This window comes from Ostrea edulis, chromosome 3 (assembly GCF_947568905.1).
Source record: "Ostrea edulis chromosome 3, xbOstEdul1.1, whole genome shotgun sequence".
Taxonomy (NCBI): domain Eukaryota; kingdom Metazoa; phylum Mollusca; class Bivalvia; order Ostreida; family Ostreidae; genus Ostrea; species Ostrea edulis.
In genome coordinates, this window is record NC_079166.1 from 46,390,747 (window position 1) to 46,411,102 (window position 20,356).

Below are 20,356 nucleotides of genomic sequence, written 5' to 3' on the forward strand. Positions count from 1 at the left end.
TGGAATAATAAATGACAAACTTTGAATGCCGTATTCAGTATTCTTGATGATGGGATTGAGAGAAGGGTGAAAATTACCCTTTCACTGTAGTTGCACTGCATGCTTGGACTCAGATGCTTCAGAAACTTCATGCCAGTACTGCACCATTTCTCAGCCAGTTCATTTCTCCCAGAGCTGAAGTGAAAAAAAACCCACCTTTCATACATGGGCAGTCTTCAATATGGCTGCATTCAAGACCATAACAGCAACAAAAGGCTGGATATAGCATTACAAAATGGCAACACCCAACTTGCCATTTCGCTTCATATTTGTTTTGTCTTATTGGTTGCAATTTATTGACTTTCAAACATTTTTTTTTTTAAAAAGGAGATATCTGAACATCAAATTTGACCCCCAGGGTTAATTGAGGGTGAGGAGTCCATTCACTTGCAAAGAGCTATCAAGATTTGACAGCTACATGTATCCTGTCTATCATGATCTTTAATACATCTCTGCGACTCCTGTTGAGCTCTGAAACAACAAGACAGACCACTAACCTGTAGAAAGTTACCCCACAATTCCAAGCTTTCACCATTAGCCAGAGAATCTCTGTCTCCGGATAGTCTCTCTGCAATAAAGATCTTCTAATTGATTTGAACAGTACTTTATTCACACACACAGAGATATGCATGTGTATATATATGTAATTAAATATGAAATCCAAAATATAACTGAATACCCACACAAGTAATGGTATAATAAAGAAAACTCGGAACACTTAAAATAACTCGACCAGTTTCATATTCAATCTTTAAGTGTTGAGACAATCTCTTAGTACACACAATACGTACAACGATGTTGACAACATGCAACTAAGCGATGTTGATAACGTGTATCTAAAATGAAAGCGATTGCGACATTGGCATTCTGAGTTTCCTTTATATATAACAATATATACATAAATACGGTCGAGCAGCAAGTGTAATGCCCAATATAAAACCTCTCTTGCCTTTAATTTCTAGTAACACCATGCATTTTCAACTACATGTAGTGTCTGTCAACTGTTTCAAACTAGAATTGTCATACACCTGCAGGGACATTGGATGGAGGGAAGTAGTGAATTAATAGCAGGCACACAACTTCATGTGCACAAAGTTTTAAACTTTTAATCAAATCTGTTCATCGCAGTGTTAAAGATATATTCTGGACAAAAAGTGTCTACAGATGATTCCAGTGTACCCCCCTAAACTTTGTATATATAGGGTATAATGATTTTCTTGATGGCTAGGAATTGCACTACAAAAGCAAAGACATAAACTGTGCATCCTATATACTGAATATTGAAATAGAACATAATAGAAATTCAGTTTCCACACAAAATATTCCAAGTTGTCTGTACCTGGGCTTTTCTGTCGATTAGATCCACCACATCATCATAGTACTTGAGAGCTTCCTCTTTTGTGTTATCAGAGGCAGTCGACAACACTGTCTGAATCAAACCCCGAAACAGTTTACTGTCAATATACAAAGAATAAAACTACATTCTAAGCAGTGGCATAATATGCCTTAACTTTTGTTTTCTATAATGGAATTCAGTACCTCAAGTCTTACAGTTTCAATTCTATTAACATACAAATTAAAAAATCATGTTCAGTGATCCTCTTAACTGTGACAGTCATCATCATTATCAACGGTAATCTCTGTGATTCTGTGTAGTCGACAGTAATTACCCTGATCCTATCTTAAACCGCAATCCACTTGAACTTAAATTGTCATAATCAGCAGTAGCCACTAGACCTGATTCATTTCACAACAATGTTGTAATCAACAGCAACTCATGTCTTGTAATAACAGTATTCCACCTGATCCTATAGTAATCAACAGTAATCAAATATTCCTGTTGTAATGGACAGTAATCCACCATGTCCAAGACTTTTGTAATCGACTGTAACTTACCGTATCCAGGACCTTTGTAATCGACTGTAACCTACCGTAACTTATCATATCCAGATCTTTTGTAATCGACTGTAACTTACCGTATCCAGGACCTTTGTAATCGACTGTAACCTACCATATCCAGGACCTTTGTAATCGACTTGCAATTCTCCTGATTCTGTTGTAAATCAACATGATCTCAACTGATCCTTTTGCAGTCAACATCAACCCGCCTCACCTGTTAAAGCTAACATAACTCACGATATTCTGTCCTAGTCAACTCACCTTATCCTTTCATAAGTAGCCCATTACATTCTGCTGTTAGTAATGAATTGTGACTCACCTGATCCTGTCATAATCAACTGCTGGCATCTGTAAGTGTTTCCTGATGGCTATCTTCATTGCTCGCACTGTAATATTTTTGTGAGTGGATGGTGGTTCCATAGACAGAGCTACAAAACAATGATTTAATTTTCAATTGAGAAACTCTTAGTAAGGAAAATGAAAAATGATTTTTAGTTCAAATGACAGATCTGAACCTAACCAATTGACCAACACCGAGGACTAGGATCAACGATAGCCATTTCTGGCTACGAAATTTAAATATTTGATTTCTTCAATATTCATTAATTTCTATCGCAAAAGAGTCAGAAACTAAAAGGACAAGATTGCTACACGTAGCCATGTCCCCCACCGTCGCAAAAAAAGTTGAAGCACAAAAGTCCCATAACTCCTGTAAAAAATTTTCGAATCTAAATGACGGCGCAATATGATCAACTACATATGGTGACTAACAATCCTACAAAATTTGAACAAAATCCGTTGAGCGGTTTTGGAGGAGTTCCGTCCACAAAGTGTAACATGTACAAATTCAACAAAGTCCCATAACTCCTGTAAAAATTGTTGAATCAAAATGACGGCATAATATGATCAACTACTCATGGTGACTAACAATCCTACAAATTATGAACAAAATCCATTGAGCGGTTTCTGAGGATTTGCGTCCACAAAGTGTTCCTATAATAGTGTAGCACGTACAAATTCAACAAAGTCTCGTAACTCCTGTAAAAATTGTCAAATCAAAATGGCAGCAAAATATGATCAACTACATGTGGTGACTAACAATCCTACAAAATATGAACAAAATTCGTTGAGCAGTTTCTGAGGAGTTGCATCCACAAAGTGAAATGGGACGGACACCGGTATTTCTATGTCCCCTTCCACGTTGCGGTGGGGGACAAAAATGAATTTTTTCCAAAACAGATTTGTATTCCGGAATATGGCATTATTATAATGTTTAATAGTGATTTTTTTTAGTGTTTCCTTGAATATTGTCAAATATACCAACATTTGTCAGTCATTCACATAGAAATCATGGGCTACATGTACATGCATTGATCAAACTATATTAATGAAAAAGTGAAGATAACAAATGGTGATCAATCTCGTCAATCCTATAAAGAATATAAAATTGAGAGAAGATAAGCATTGACCCCTGGAAACACCTGAGGTAGGATCGGATGCCTAGGAGGAGTAAGCATCCCTTGTTGACCACTCACACCCTATGTGAGCCCTATATCTTTATGAAGTAAATGGAGTAATATGTAGTAAAAATCAGTATGTAAAGAACTTATTTCCAAATAAAGGGGCAAAACTCCTGGAAAAAAGGTCGAAATGGATCAAAATTGCAGTATGATCTAGAGTGACCCACAAAGAAGCTACACAGCAAGTTTCAGCATGATATGTGAAAGGAAAATGAAATTATGAAGAAAAAACCCCGAACGGATGGACGGACAGATGGACGTACAGACATCGCTGTACCATAATACGTCCCGTCTAAAGACGGGCATATAAAAATGGATCATATGCAGAACATGCTCTCTTATATCAAATCAGTTGAGACCCTTTAACTCTGTATGCAGGTGATACATGAATATAGGAAGTTGACAGTGGAGAAGCTGATGTCATCCCCTTTACTGAGTTATTAATTTGAAATTATGTTAGGAGGTTTTAGAGGAGTTGCTACATCACATGGAGGAGAAAGCATGAGCAGGAACTTAGACATGATTATGAACTGCAAAATTGTGCAAATAGGAAAAAGATGGACAGAAGATGCAATTGATGTGACAAATGTCATTGCTATATGTGATACAAAACTAATGAGTTATGCTGAAGTACCAGTGAGAAAATGAACAAATGAGAAAGCATGAGCAGGAACTTAGATATTATGAACTGCACATTGTGCACAGAGGAAAAAGATGGAGAGAACATACTATTGATGTGACAAACGTCATTGCTGTATGTGATACAAAACTAATGAGTTATGCTGAAGTAGCAGTAAGAAAATGAACATGACTAAAAGCTATAGATTCACTTTAGACTGAAGGAAAATATAAGATTCCTGGGTCAAAAAATTGTGAACATCATCAAATGATAATGAAGTGTTGTACGAAATTTCAAGACTATCTAATAAGCCATATAGGAGAAGTGTTCACGTTTAAGCTATTTTACATCCTCCACCCTTCTTAGATCCACTATAACTTCAACGATAACAATTGCTTCCCTCTGTCCCTACAATATGCACATCTGTAAATGTACAAAGTTTCAAGTCCATCGGATAAAGCCATATAGGAGAAGTGTTCCCAAGATATTTTACATCCTCCATCCCTCTTAGATCCACTACAACTTTTAAGAAAATATTTGGATCCTCACACCCCAATAATATGCACATCTACAAATGACAATGAAGCATTGTATAAAATTTCAAGTCTATCAGATAAGCAGTGCAGATGGAGAAATGTTCACAAGATTTTGTGACAGACAGACAGAAAGTACAAAAACAATATGCCCTGGAAAAGGGGAGACATAAATAGCTAATTTTCTCAGATCACAAAATCTCTTCCCTAGGGAAATCAATAATTCTACAGTAATTCTAACCTGCTTAATTGATCTCTAATCATTCATATTGTACATAGAGATTTTCCCCCAAGTGTGATAATCAACTAACCTGCTATGGTTTCGAATGGTTTGGGATCAGGATTCGGGATTTTTAGAAGTACCTCAATAACATCTTCAACAGCGGGATCCTGAAGCTTACAGCGAGCCTCAAACTCATACATCAACATCAACAGGTCTGATTTGTCCTTACTTCTTGTATCTGAAGAAAAGAACACCAGGTCCTCTGATTACAACTACTGCATAATGATGACAAAGAAAGGCTATTCATTAACAAACACCTTGTTTCTTTGGACAGTTGCTTGATTTAGTTTGAGTTTATTCTGAAAATTACATTTTGTGATGAAGAGTTATGGTATCTTAAGTTCATCAGTACAATTACAGCAGTTGTAATACTAGAGTTAACAGATATCACTGAAGACAATTTATCAAATTAAAACTATGATGAAGTAAAGAGAGAAAATGAGGAGTGTCAAATGAGGAATACCTAGGGAGGAGTCCCGGTCCATCTCCTGCTGGATCTGCTGATTTATGAATTTACATTCATGGATAAGATGGATAGCCTCCCCCAGGAAAGTTTCCTATAAAATATTGAATATCCATAAAATGTATGTAAAATGCATCTGGACCAACATATGAAATACAACAAACATTAAGAAAGTATTGCATAGCAATGCATATGTAATAGTGACCTTGACAATCAATAGGGTTCTTCCTCTCTATAAAGCTACATATGAAGTATCAAATGAATCAAGCAAAAATTGTGGCCTGTAGAGTATCTACAAGCTATTTTCCAAGTTGTGACCTTGACCTTTAGATGCCTAAATCAACAGTCTGTAAAGTCACTCAAGTTAAACACACATACAATCAGATACACACTCACCAACACACGAAAATATCAAATCAATCCCGCAAAAGGGTTGCAAAGTGTGTACAATTAAGTCAATGTTAAATATCACACTCCCATACATACTTCGCCACACATAAATATTCTCTTGCAATCAATTGTGAGGGAATAATAAGTCTGGGAGGTCTTAAAATTTCGATTGTAATGTTTTGTGAATTTTCTTCATTCTAGTTCTTGGTTTAAAATGTGTCAATGATCATCTGCCAATGGGATGTATAAAGGCTCTGCCTAATCCTGTTTATATGTTATACTAATGAAATATGTCTAAATTAATCTGCCAATGAAGATATCTTTATCGTTGCATCAAATTTGTGAGGATTATCCTTTGAACGTAGCAGTACCTTGGTTTTGTGCAGCTGTCCCTCGGTCCTGGCCTGTTGTAGACAGGCTGCGGCCGCCATCAACAGACACGTCTTCTTCCTCATCAATGTATTCTCCTCATCATCAGGACACAAACTGGAATACTAAGATGTCACATCATTAATTAAGAGTATCTATAAATGAATTTCACTTGCTGTAAATTAGGATAATGCTAAAAAATATACTATACAGTGAAGCACCAGTAACCTTAACACGCTGGTTCCAAGCAAAATCATCCAGGTAAGTGAAGCATACAGATAACTGATGACATATGTTGGATATTCACATAGGTAACCAATAAACTTTAATAGTCTATGTGTACCATAAAATCAACATATTATATCATTTATCATGTATTTTATATATTAAATAAATTAAGACAATCATGATAATATTCACAATTCAAATTTATTTCATAACACTAAAATTGAAATATCCATAGAAGTCAGCCATCTTCATCCGTTCATTTGTTAGGATTAATGTTGTTAACTTTGTTAGGATCTTCATTGTTCACAGCTGGTCCAGTCATGTCATGTTTTTCAAATTGTCCTCTGTTGTTGTCCATTCCATTATGTCCTGTGGCCCACCAGGTTGTTGTTGGGGGGGGGGGGGGGGGGGGGGGGGGTGAGCATGTAGCTACTATCAGCCTCCTCCAGCCCAATCTGCTCTCAGCCCTTATTACCAGCTCTGACATCTTCAGATGAGTCCAGGTCTTGAGGTCATCTGTCCAGCTTCTCTGTGGTCCTTCCCTCTTTCTCCCATCTATGATGGTGCCCTGTACGATGGTCTTGTTGAGTGTTGTGGAGGGTCATATGGCTAAACCAGGCCAGCTAGCTTTCATGGTGGCCAGGAGTAGTTCTTGATTTCCGGCATGGTATTCCACTAAGTATCTTTTCATTGGTAGTTTGAATATTATGACAGTTAACAGCATCAGTTGACCAAAACTTGATCTACCAATGAATGCTACATGTAAGTATATTTCATGATTATTTTAAGCTAATTTCTGGATGACAAAATTGTCACTCCATGCATGTTCTTATTAACTACTACCACTTTGATTTTGTTATGGAAAACCCAAAAAGCAAACTCATTCTTACGCTTCTAGCGGGAGAAGATGTGACCAAATTTAAAAGCTGTACATGCATCTGTTATGGAAAAAAGTCTGGAAAACATGACCTAAGACAGCCTGCCAGCCAGACGGACACACAGACAGCGCCATAATATATTACATCCCAACTAAAGATGGGCATATAAATATAACAAAACTGACGCGACCATTTTATTTCATTTTTAATAGAGCAATAAATCAATAAAAGTTGAATAATCAATATTCCATAACGATACAATTTTTGCATCTTTTTTTAATTTTTTTATTTCTGAAGTTAAAAATACATTCATTTGTTTTTATCAATATGCTTTTTTTTTTATCTCAACATGTTCATAAGTCATTGAGGTAAAAAGTAAAAAACGAAATTTATCGTGTCATACATGAGCAATCTTTATAAAATGAATCATTGTCATTTCTTTCTCAATCTTTTTTGATATCTAGAATACTACCATTATATCCAAATTATTTCTTGTTTAAACTAACCCCAAGAAGAACCAAATAATGCCAAAAAATCAAAGTGTGCAGGCCACGCCTACAAAGTGGTCTGCATTTCGTGCGAAGCGTTTTGTGCAAACCGTTCAGCGTTATATGAAGACCATTCAGCATTCCGTGCAAGATCGTTTCGTACCGTTCCGTGCAAGTGGTGTAGTACATGTAGTATGCTTCACGGTCTATATAAAGTTCTTTAAACATAATGATTAATGAAGTTACTCATTTAAATTACATTGCCATAAAAATGTCAACATATGCTATGTCTTCAAAACTTAATGAAGTTGTTCAAAAAAGCATCAAATTTTGACGACCTTCATCAGGGGTCGACATTAACTTTTTCTACCACAGGCTAATTTTAACTTGTGGGTATAAAATCCACAGGCTAAAATGAAAACCTTCAAGCTTAAATAAAAATGATGAAGCAGTGCTCTTTCTCCATGTTGTTTTTTTAAATCAATGATTTTTGTCATCATTATCGAGCCTAGTGGGTCAATAGGCATTGTTTGGACAAGTCACAAAGTTACGTAAGTCATATGGTGCAATGTTTAGGTCTCTTGACCATCGCACCTCTAATCCACAACCTGTTTACCGTAGGTCTAGATCCAAAGTCTTCCACTTTCATGTCATGGTTTATAAGCAGCATGAGTCCCATGAACGTTTTTGATAATCGTCTACGCGGTCAGCAGTGCATTCATGTCATCACTACAACCCTACCTCAATATGATAATAAATTAATGTTGATGGGACATTTTGGAGTGATTAATCAATATTTATTAATTAACAAATGATGCTACTTTCCATTCTGCTAAAAATAACTACCGGTAGACTTGGTAAAACATAGACTCCGATTTTATTTTTAAAGATAAATGAACAACAAAAACCTCATACTTGGAATTCAATTTAATCACCCCTATAAGTAGTCTTGATCATCCAGATGCTTGTCTTTATCAGACGAACGAGTCGATATGTCTTGATGATCAAGACTACCCTATAAGTAAACAGGACTTGTATGAGTGGCACATGTCTATATTTTTCATCATAATGCGATGTCCAACCTTTAAAGCATTTGTTTGACTGAGTTTCTTAAAAAAAATCATGAAAGAAAAGTCTGGATAGAAGCGGTTGTTGAAATCAGTCGTTCATGTAAGTGTTTGTATGATTCTGAGTGCAAGTTTAAGAACAGCAAACTGCGCATCACTGTATAAAACGGATACAATACGATAATGGTTTGTAAATCACTACTTGATACGATTTTTGATTGATTGTTTTGCTGTTTTCCATCACACTCAACAATTTTTCAGTATAATCTGGTGGCGCCCAATTTTTATTCATGGAAGAGAAAACCCAGATACAATGTACCTGGGAAGAGACCACCGACCTTCCAAAAGTAAACTGGGAAACTTTCTCACCGGCGCGAGCGGGATTCGAACCCACGCCGACCAGAGGTGAGAGGTCGTGTGATTTTGAGCGCGATGCTCTAACCTGAGTGTCCACTATTTTTACTTGCTATTTTTCAAATGTACTCTTCTCATTTGCGAGTATTTCTCACTAATTCTCACACAATACTTATTTGCTGTCGGTATAAGAATAAAAAAAAAAAGTTTGTGAGCCTCTGGAAATCCACATAGAGATGGCGGTGACAGCAAGAATCACCTCACTTAGCAAGCCAACTAAAAAAAATTGCCATTTTCTTCTGAAACCCTATTATAACTTTACTCAAAGCTGTGACAATCTTATCATAATGGCTTTAGACACTCTACATTCATGATCGTGATTATATGATTTACTAAAGCATCATCTTGTTATAAGTTTTTACTAGGTTTCATGGTTTTACCTCTATTTTGAAATTCAAGTCAAAATTGGGGCCATGTGGATTGGGGCCCTTATCCTCTTATTGTCTTTTATACAAATGTATGCAGTAATTTTGAATGCACTTTTGAAATGTGCAGTCTGAAACCATACATCACATGTATCCTTTGTATCTGGAGTCTACAGATGTATCTGTAGTGGTGTTGTTATACACAGTTAAACTTCCGTATCTCAAACATCGATACCTAGAATACCATGGATACGGATCGTTGGAGTGGGTTGGACGTCCCAACTTCATTTTTTTTATGTATATAAACCTCAATACTTTGAACTCTTGGATATCTCGAAGTTTTAGTTCGACTGTGTATAACGACACTACTTAAGTCATGAATTTCCATTGGACACATTTATTCCTTGTATTTGATTACAGCTTAAATTTTACAAAGGAAACTCACTTGAGAACTGAGAACAAATAGATCTTTCATCAAGTCAGGTCTGTTCTCGCACTTCAGAGCTAAGTTCCATGCTACAAAATCAAAATAGGTGGGGAACTGACAATATACACAATAAACTTATTCGCCTTCACACATTAAATCATTATTTCAAAATTTGCCCTCCTTCACGAAAAGCCCGGTAAAGAGTTAGAGTTATGGTCTTGTTCAAATATTAGCATCATCTTTTGCTCAATTAAAAAGAAAATAAGAAAAAAGGGGGCAAATTAATATATTTTTGTGAAAGTATTACTAATGAGCAAATTGTAAAATAATTATAAGGAAAGAAATAATCAATTTACAATACATTACAAGTCTCTTATGTACAAAATTCAGACAATGTCACATACAATATATCTACATTTTATATAGAAACCCACCTACTCTCATGAACCAGCTGGCCTCCTCACTCAGTTTGGGTGACTTTTTACAAGTAATTTCTTGTTCTTGTAGAAGTTTGTTGTAGGCTGAAATTACAGATTGAAATACAGTTCTGATGTGGTTCTTAAAAAGAAGCTCATCATAAACTGTTAAACATGCTTACAACAAAGTGTATGTCATTTCTCCCTGGAGAGAATGATACTGGAATATCTACTTTACAAGGTCCTGTCTGATACAGTTACAAGGTCCTGTCTGATACAGTTACAAAGTCCTGTCTGATACAGTTACAAGGTCCTGTCTGATAAAGTTACAAGGTCCTGTCTGATACTGTTACAAGGTCCTGTCTGATACAGTTACAAGGTCCTGTCTGGTACAGTTACAAAGTCCTGTCTGATACACTTACAAGGTCCTGTCTGATAGTTACAAGGTCCTGTCTGATACAGTAACAAGGTCCTGTCTGATACATTTACAAGGTCCTGTCTGATACAATTACAAGGTCCTGTCTGATACAGTTACAAGGTCCTGTCTGATACAGTTACAAGGTCCTGTCTGATACAGTTATAAGGTCCTGTCTGATATAGTCACAAGGTCCTGTCTGATACAGTTACAAAGTCCTGTCTGATATAGTTACAAGGTCCTGTCTGATATAGTTTATACAAGGTCCTGTCTGATATAGTTTATACAAGGTCCTGTCTGATATAGTTTATACAAGGTCTTGTCTGATACAGTTACAAGGTCCTGTCTGATATAGTTACAAGGTCCTGTCTGATACTGTTACAAGGTCCTGTCTGATACTGTAACAAGATCCTGTCTGATACAGTTACAAGGTCACAGGATGTGACAGACAGATGGACAAGGTAATCTTAAAACGTCAATGTACACTACACATTAAAAACAATACTAAAGTTTTGCCATTTTTCTAAATTTCAAATAGAAATTCAAACACATTTACTTGCAAGTAAATATTAGATGTTAATCACTGAAACTATTGAATGCTTCACTTATTTATCAAATTGAAACATGCAACGCTGTTACTAAAAGCTACCAACTGTTACAATAAACTTTACATACAAATGAATAGAATAAATAAACCCAAACAAATGAACACAATTTAAATCTAAATGTAATAAACAAAAGAAAGGTACCCATTCTTATATCACGCAGTAATCCAATATCTTCAATGCTAAAAGTTACGTAAATACATTTGTTAGAATAAACCTTAGTAAGATACACACAGCTTACATGTAACACTGGACATAACTGAAATGGACTGCAAGACCCAAAAGTAAGATGGGAACGCCTGCACTACCTGACTGTTGAATCCTGATCTACCTGGGACAGTTTGAGTCTGATCAGACACCTAAGGGCAGTCAGGGTCTGGGTCAGGTCGGTGCTACAGTTTGCCAAACACTCCAGGGCCAAGCTAGCTGTCAACTCCCTGTGATTCTGACAAAAAATATCCTAAATTATTGTGTATTGAGCGCAGTTTTTTCTTCTTCAGGAATTCTAACCTAGAAGGTGTGTGTGTGTGTGTGTGTGTGTGTGTGTGTGTGTGTGTGGGGGGGGGGGGGGGGGGGGGGGGGGGGTTGCACTGCACACAATCCATCAGACTAAATGGATCAACTCTTTTTTCAGGCCTAGGTTCAGGTCACCAGTGATCAATTTTAATGTCGTAACTTTCATGTAAATTTTATTGATGGTTTAATCACATCAGTTGTGTGCTATAAACATAGTAATCACATACAAATTAATGTTTATTCAACAACTGATTTAACATAAATACTTTGGGGGGATTTTTTTTTTTTTTTTTTTACATTTTTATTCCTATGTTAATTGCCTTGTCTGTGATTTGTCTAAAATTGTGGGTGTCCTATCAAAACCTACTAAACTGAGTACCCATATGAATGTTCCATAGAAAATAAACTGAAAAATCGTTAAGTACAATCAGCAACAAAATGGAAATTTATTCTGTCGTTCTTAATTTACTTATTTCTTATTTATCATGTATTCCCAAATTTAATGAATCAGTGTTAGTTAATTTCTTGAAAATGATCAGTAGTAAAATTCATGAATGAACAACTTCGGCAACATGAAAATGTTGGCAAGTACATGAATGTTCAGAGGGAGCTTAAAAATCAGTTGGAAATAATTCTCTAAAGCATCATTTTGGAAAATATACTTATGAAATTTTATACACACATTTGGCATGCTTCGATCTGTAGAAATCAGACGAATCTGATCGTAAATATAAATCCTATACATTCAAGTGTTACAATATTGTCTGAGGCATATTGAGTTAAATTTCATTTTAATAACTTTAATGAAATATGTTTCATTATTTCTGAAAAACTCTTTTGGACTGGTAAATTTTTCTGCGGACTGGTTGAAATTATACCCCATCAGTCCGGCTGGACTGGTGACATGAAAAGTTAGCTTCAAGCCCTGTTAGTTATATCTCGACAACATGCTTGATGAGGAGGATTATTCCTTTGAAGTCAATTTGGTAGTACTGGTGCGTACAATCTACCTGTTGCTGATGTTTACTCAACAATTCAGGTGTATTTTGCACCTCAGGAACTCAACACCCATGTCTAGCTAGATGAAGGCTACTTAATTTGAATTTGATTTTAAATATTTAATCACTAATTATAACAAATTAAATCAATTTAATAGAATATGACTGTTGTGTCTTGAACAGTGACGCTGTGTTTGATCGATTACTGGGAGAGAGGAGATACTACACTCAGATTTGTAGTATTAAAACGTACATAATTACTGCGCAACATAAACATTGTTTGGATCCAGACGTTATAAACTCAGTTATTTTGATATCTGAACTACAGTAGTTAGTTTTGAAGGGAAAATATCAAGTATACATGCATATATCTACTACTGTTTAGAAATGCGAATAAATCTACATGTACTTTTGCCTTACAATTTATAAATGTATCTACAGAGATAACAAATCTAATCAATTTATAATACATAATGAAAATATGAACATATATACAATGTATGTGTAATAAATACAATACTGGCAGTGAGAATGTATACAATGTATGTGTAATAAATACAAAACTCACAGTGAGAGTTGTCATTACTGTAATAATAAAATTTTGTTTTCAAATATGAAATAGATTCATTGGAAGAAATTTTCATTAGGGCTGTTCCATTAAAACATATGAGGTACCCGGGGACGGCAATTAAAAAAAAATCTATGGGTGCTTGTTATTGGTAGAAAATTGCATATATGGTGGGTACCTTACTGCCAGAAAACTGCATCTGTGGGTGGTTGTTTTGATAAAATCTTTATTTTTTACCGAAACTGAGAGGAATGCAACAAGAGAAGGGAAGGGTTGAAAGTAGAATGTGAAACGAACGCCGTTTTCTGTCTTCATTTTATCTCGGTCGATGAGGTTCCACGATTCGGTTATTGTTTCCAGTTTGACTCTAAAATTATAGCGACAAGAAATTAGGATTATCTCCCTTGTCCAAAATGGAAAACGAAACGTGCTCGTGGTCCATTGAAACGGTTTTTGATTTTTTCTAGCTGCAATAATGTAGCCCTATCCAATTTTTTTTTTATTCTGACGTTTTCGGGATGAGGCTACAATTCCATAGGATCTCCGTAATGGTGCAAAATAATTTTATGAATAACCGATAATAAACTCTTCACTGTGTTTTTGTCCCAAATATTGTTTACAAATTACACCAAAAGGAGTACCAACTTTGTGCTCGGGCATGTCTAATAAAGGTGTTTTTCATTAAATATAATGTACAGCATGCAAAATTCTTCGTCTGCTCCGCCATGCTTGTTATCGCGAAATCTCGTAGGTGGATCTAATGAAAAAGCTAAACATTGACAATCGGCGCGAAAATGTAGTTACTTGAGCCACTTCGACAAAGAAAGGAAAATCATATTGTTGCAGAAAGAATTTACACTCTGCTGTTCGGTTTTTAACTTGTTACCGATGAAATAGCTTTCGCCTCCATACTTGTCCATTGATGTAAATACTACTTTATATGACATATGCAAATGACTTGACAATCGGAAGTTGAAACTTCAGTACATCAAACATGGCGCACAAATATGAATCGAGAATTGGAATTTATCGAAATTGTTGAAAACGGTAGAATAGAGCCTCACAAATCTTAAGTTGCAGGTTGTAAATTTATATATTGACTAAGAAACATAGAATATCATTTTATTTACGTAAAGAGACACATTTTCTTGTTTTTTTAATACTCAAAATACTTGTCAATTTTAAAACTTTTAATAGTTGTTTTTGAACATTTACAATACTAGACTTTTTATGAACAGGTGGACTTATAAAATTAATTTAGTTCATCATGTTTAAGAAAGACAGTCTTGATAAAATAAATTGATGGTTCTATGATCAAGCTTCATTGATGGCCAGTTATTTGAATGGTGATGACACCCAAGATACTCTTCTTCTCTTTACTATCATGCTTGGAAACATCTGAAAATAGACCTCTATTCAGGGGTTATAAATAGTCATTCATACATATTGAATTTAAAGAAAAAGTGTATTTCACATTTATTTCACTTCTATGGGTGGTGCCACACTAACTAAAATTGCTTCTGTGAGTGGTCCCTCATTACATTTTTATGCTTCTATGGGTGGTTACCCAAATTTTAAAGTGCCTTCCCCGGGTACCTCATATGTTTTAATGGAACAGCCCTTAGAATCCTGCAAATTCTTTACCTTGATTTAAAAAATTTGAACACTCTTTTCGTCAATTTTTGGATGCACACAACATATATAATATATAGGATTATAAAGTTTTTAAGGATAATTTTTTTCAAACGCTGGGGGTGCATACTATACATGTATGTGCACTGTACATGATACTTTATGGTAGATACAGCACTACTGTATCAAAATTCATCAATTCAGTAACTAGTTCATGTATTACAGTGAATTATTCATAATTAATCCAAGATAGTGTATATTCATATAAGAGTGTTGGTGCAGTAAGATATCTGACACTGTACCTCATAGGCCATGTGAGCGGCCTGGCAGATGAGTTTCTGTGCCTCCACTTCTTTTTCTGTGTTTTCTAGTTTGGCAACCTCACTGCACATGTTTTTAAGGATGTCTTTTGCTGCAATTAATATCAACTCAAAATATATTGGATGAGACAATTCCTCTTTCTGGATAATTACCACATCAGAGTGGGATTATTTTGGTGGGAAGCAATTTTATGAGTCTTTTTTGGTGACAAGTTCCAAATTGCCAAAAAAATAATCACCACATCGAAGCCCTTTAATTTGTATTCAGATAGAAGATATAATTCTAATCAAAATCATTGATATCCTTTTATCTCTTAAACTCTGACATAAAATTTTACACCCACATAAAGAAACCTGCTTTACATTATCTTCACTAATGAGCAGAGTGGTATGTGCATGTAAATGTCGTATTAAGCCAAACAAACTAAATCCAACCTTGTTCAACATTAGATCCTGCCAAGGCAAGCTTGAATGACATGAACAGTGTGTTTATGGATGAAGGGTCCCATTTCCTGGCTTCATTTATTGCATCTGTAGCCTGTTGATTAAATCTTATAAATAATAATTGGATCCTAAAAATATTACGTTTTTCAATTAGATATAGTTATAGTTCATAAAAGCAGTGTAAGGAAATGATATTGCCTGACAGTGCATTTAAAATTTATGAAATACACCAGACTAAAAAGTAAAATGTTGATTGAATATCAAATCATAAGAAATGAAGTTCCTAGCAAAACATGTTATGTCGTAATATATAAAATATCTTCATGTATATATTGCATATAAAAACAATGAAAAGATGGTCTTTGATGAAGTCTGGGAGCTTTGGAATAACTTGAATGTTTTTATTCATTTAACATTCCTTCTTTCTTTATATTTTGTAAAACTATCATATACAACAAATTAATCACATTTTATCATTTAAAAACATTGTTTTGTAACACTATACCTTCTATCATAGTTAATCCAATTCTTTAACCTTGACATGTGACCTACACATTTATGTCATATGACTGTCCTTTCAGATCACAAAGTCTCTATCTTGACAGACTAAAAACAATACCTTGTCCCAATATTTTTCATAATCTGAGGGGTAAAAAACTTATATACTAGCTGATATTTGTGACATAGATGCCCACCTTGTCCATCTGGCCCAGGTTGAGGTAACAGGTTGCCCGGTTTCGCTGGAGTCGGGCCAGATTCTGATCACCAGACTCCTCTCGGTTGTACAGACTCAGGGAGTAGTTGTACCAGTCCAATGCCTCAGGATAATTCTTCTCCTAGAACATCACAACAAATACTGTGCACATCAAACCTTGCTCATGTCTCCTAGAATTACTCTGACCAGCAGTTTCATGATATAGCCACACGTACAATACCACCGGAAATTAAGAACCAACTAGAAGATTTTTACGACACTTGGATGCATTACAAACTGTACTCTACCATTGTACAACCATGACCTTGTATTACTATAAACTATATTCTAAAATTGTAAAATGTGGGCTTTTTCTGTAAATGTGTCATAAACCATACTACATTGTAAAATCTTGATCTTAATATCTGTAATGTATTACAAACTGTATTCTAACATTGTACAATCTTGGCCTTGTCTGTATTGTATTATAAACTGTACTATAACATTGTACAATCTTGGCCTTGTCTGTAATATATTACAAACTGTATTCTAAAACTGTACAATCTTGGCTTTGTCAGTAATATATTATAAACCGTACTCTTAACATTGTACAATTTTGGTATTGTCTGTATTGTATTATAAACTGTACTATAACATTGTACAATTTTGATATTAATATCTGTATTGCATTATAAACTGTATTCTAACATTGTACACTCTTGGTCTTGTCTGTAATATATTACAAACTATTCTAAAACTGTACAATCTTGGCCTTGTCAGTAATATATTATAAACTGTACTCTTAACATTATACAATCTTAGCCTTGTCTGTAATATATTATAAACTGTATTCTAAAACTGTACAATCTTAGCCTTATCTGTATTGTATTATAAACTGTACTATAACATTGTACAATCTTAGCCTTATCTGTAATGTATTATAAATTGTACTCTAACATTGTACAATCTTGGTCTTGTCAGTAATATATTATAAACTGTACTCTTAACATTGTACAATTTTGGCATTGTCTGTATTGTATTATAAACTGTACTATAACATTATACAATCTTGGCCTTGTCAGTAATATATTATAAACTGTACTATAACATTGTACAATCTTAGCCTTATCTGTAATGTATTATAAATTGTACTCTAACATTGTACAATCTTGGCCTTGTCAGTAAATATATTACAAACTGTACTATAACATTGCACAATCTTGGCCTTGTCTGTAATGTATTGCAAACCATAGTGTAATTGTAACAGTGAAAATCATCCATACCTCATCAGCTGTGTATGCCAGGGCCCAGAACTCAATGTGGAATCTCCTCCTGACCACTGGGTCCAGGGCTCTGTGTGTGTTGTTTTCTATAAATAGAGTATATAAATATAGACCAGGGCCCAGAACTCAATGTGGCATCTCCTCCTGACCACTGGGTCCAGGGCTCTGTGTGTGTTGTTTTCTATAAATAGAGTATATAAATATAGACCAGGGCCCAGAACTCAATGTGGAATCTCCTCCTGACCACTGGGTCCAGGGCTCTGTGTGTGTTGTTTTCTATAAATAGAGTATATAAATATAGACCAGGGCCCAGAACTCAATGTGGCATCTCCTCCTGACCACTGGATCTAGAGCACTGTGGGTGTTGTTTTCTATAAATAAAGTATATAAATATAGACCAGGGCCCAGAACTCAATGTGGAATCTCCTCCTGACCACTGGGTCCAGGGCACTGTGGGTGTTGTTTTCTATAAATAAAGTATATAAATCTGCACTATGCTTCCCATCATACAAGACAATTTCCTTTACATTTTAAGTCATTTTAAAACATAAAAGTGGGGACATACATGTCTAATTACATAAAAATGAATGCATCTGAAATTAATAAACTATTTATTATTGTATGGTTGTGTACTTTCATTAGCAGAATTTAACTTGTGCAGCCTGACACAGTCTATTGTAATATCAATCGAAAATAGTGCATCACTGGGAGTACCAGTGTCATGCCTGCTCCATGACCTGCCTTGGTTTAGTGTTCAATTTTACACAAACAATATCTTATAGAAATTTTGAAATCTACAATGTACCAACAATACAGTATTCCACAAACTCCTTCAGCAACTGTTTTTCTTTTGATGCAAGAAGAATATCAAAGTTCGTCATCAGGAGTTCTCCTAGGATGGATGAGTGCTCATGTTTCTTTATCAGCTCCTTCATCAGTCCAACTGCTAGGTCATGTCTGCAATGCAAGTGGTTTAAGATGCATTATATCCCCACAATACATACAGTAACAACTTGCTATAAGTAACACTATATCAGTAAGCTACAAATGCTCTATACATGCCTGCTCTATACGTCACAATGCCAGCTGTCAATCATCACTAATTAGCATGGACAGTTTGTGTACTTGCCTTTCATTTTTAGACAGCAGCAGTGCAGTGTTGATTCCTACTTCTGGGGATATCCCTGGCTGTTGCATGATGTCCGAGATTGCTGGAAAGAATAGAGTATATCGAGATCTTTCTGTGTGTATTGCTTTTACAATATGTAATATGGCTGTAGGCAATATACTGATTTCACCTTGTTGTCTATCAACAAAGACACCGTATTCTGTCTGTCTCCTGAGAACTAAGGTAGACTGGATTCCCCATGTCTGTCTGTCTGTTTGTTTGTTGAACAAGGACATCTGTTCACTGTTTTCACCATGTCTGACTGTTTGTTTGTTGAACAAGGACATCTGTTCACTGGTTTCACCATGTCTGTCTGTCTGTCTGTTTGTTGAACAAGGACATCTTTTCACTGGTTTCACCATGTCTGTCTGTTTGTTTGTTGAACAAGGACATCTGTTCACTGGTTTCACCATGTCTGTCTGTCTGTCTGTCTGTTGAACAAGGACATCTGTTCACTGGTTTCACCATGTCTGTCTGTTTGTTTGTTGAACAAGGACATCTGTTCACTGGTTTCACCATGTCTGTCTGTCTGTCTGTTTGTTGAACAAGGACATCTGTTCACTGGTTTCACCATGTCTGTCTGTTTGTTTGTTGAACAAGGACATCTGTTCACTGGTTTCACCATGTCTGTCTGTCTGTTTGTTTGTTGAACAAGGACATCGATTCACTGATTTCAAAATGTCTGTCTGTCTGTTTGTTGAACAAGGACATCGGTTCCCTGGTTTCACCATGTCTGTCTGTCTGTGCTATATGTATATCGTCTATCTTTTTCAGTTGCTGATTCTGATTGATTCATACTTCACAATAATAAAGGTCACCACTTGATGACCCCTATCAATTTAGGTCCATCAAGTCAAAGGTCAAGAACATACCAGAATGAAATGATTTATAAGAAACACTTCAGACACCCTGACTCTGTCATAAATATTCAATGCTGTATTTTACTCACCTTTACAGATTACAGAGTTTGGTTCTTTAGTTTTCAGCAAAATGCGGAGGTAGAGAAAGAGACCAGATGGATGAGGAAACCCCTATAAAATCATCTTTACATTTTTAATTGTGAAATACTGTAATTTATCCAATGAACTGTGAAATACTGTAATTGATCCAATGAATTGTGAAATACTGTAATTTATCCAATGAATAAAAATTTATATTTTCACAGCAACTGTTGTTATTCACAATGAAAATAACAAAAGTGATATCTTCACTGTGAATATAATAAACAGAACTGGTAAATTGCCAGAATATTCATCTGCAATACACATCACATCTATTTTTTATATAATAATTAAATTTCTTATGCTTCATGTTT

At 35.3% G+C, this 20,356-nt stretch overlaps 2 protein-coding genes across 5 annotated transcripts in view; one reads left to right on the top strand and one right to left on the bottom strand.

The window, feature by feature from the left end:
• The window catches only part of LOC125676475 (testis-expressed protein 11-like), a 36,230-nt gene that overhangs the window by 1,213 nt on the left and 14,661 nt on the right, over positions 1-20,356 (bottom strand). Inside the window, exons 11-28 of one of the 4 annotated variants that reach the window (XM_056157919.1) lie at positions 19,991-20,072; positions 19,003-19,084; positions 18,679-18,830; positions 17,874-17,959; positions 16,592-16,732; positions 15,888-15,990; positions 15,435-15,544; positions 11,727-11,863; positions 11,563-11,600; positions 10,417-10,503; positions 10,001-10,071; positions 6,118-6,240; positions 5,357-5,450; positions 4,922-5,071; positions 2,258-2,366; positions 1,379-1,493; positions 537-607; positions 78-174 (exon numbers count right to left, since the gene is read on the bottom strand). In XM_056157919.1, coding sequence (XP_056013894.1) covers positions 78-174; positions 537-607; positions 1,379-1,493; positions 2,258-2,366; positions 4,922-5,071; positions 5,357-5,450; positions 6,118-6,240; positions 10,001-10,071; positions 10,417-10,503; positions 11,563-11,600; positions 11,727-11,863; positions 15,435-15,544; positions 15,888-15,990; positions 16,592-16,732; positions 17,874-17,959; positions 18,679-18,830; positions 19,003-19,084; positions 19,991-20,072 — 1,848 coding nt within the window. Of the gene's footprint in view, positions 1-77; positions 175-536; positions 608-1,378; positions 1,494-2,257; positions 2,367-4,921; positions 5,072-5,356; positions 5,451-6,117; positions 6,241-10,000; positions 10,072-10,416; positions 10,504-11,562; positions 11,601-11,726; positions 11,864-15,434; positions 15,545-15,887; positions 15,991-16,591; positions 16,733-17,873; positions 17,960-18,678; positions 18,831-19,002; positions 19,085-19,990; positions 20,073-20,356 lie in introns of those variants that run through there. The other 3 variants (XR_008800920.1, XR_008800922.1, XR_008800921.1) reach the window with 3 other exon arrangements.
• The window catches only part of LOC125675950 (uncharacterized), a 21,897-nt gene continuing 20,636 nt past the window's right edge, over positions 19,096-20,356 (top strand). Inside the window, exon 1 of the mRNA XM_048913811.2 lies at positions 19,096-19,224. The gene's annotated coding sequence lies outside the window, so the exon portion shown is untranslated. The remainder of the gene's footprint in view (positions 19,225-20,356) is intronic.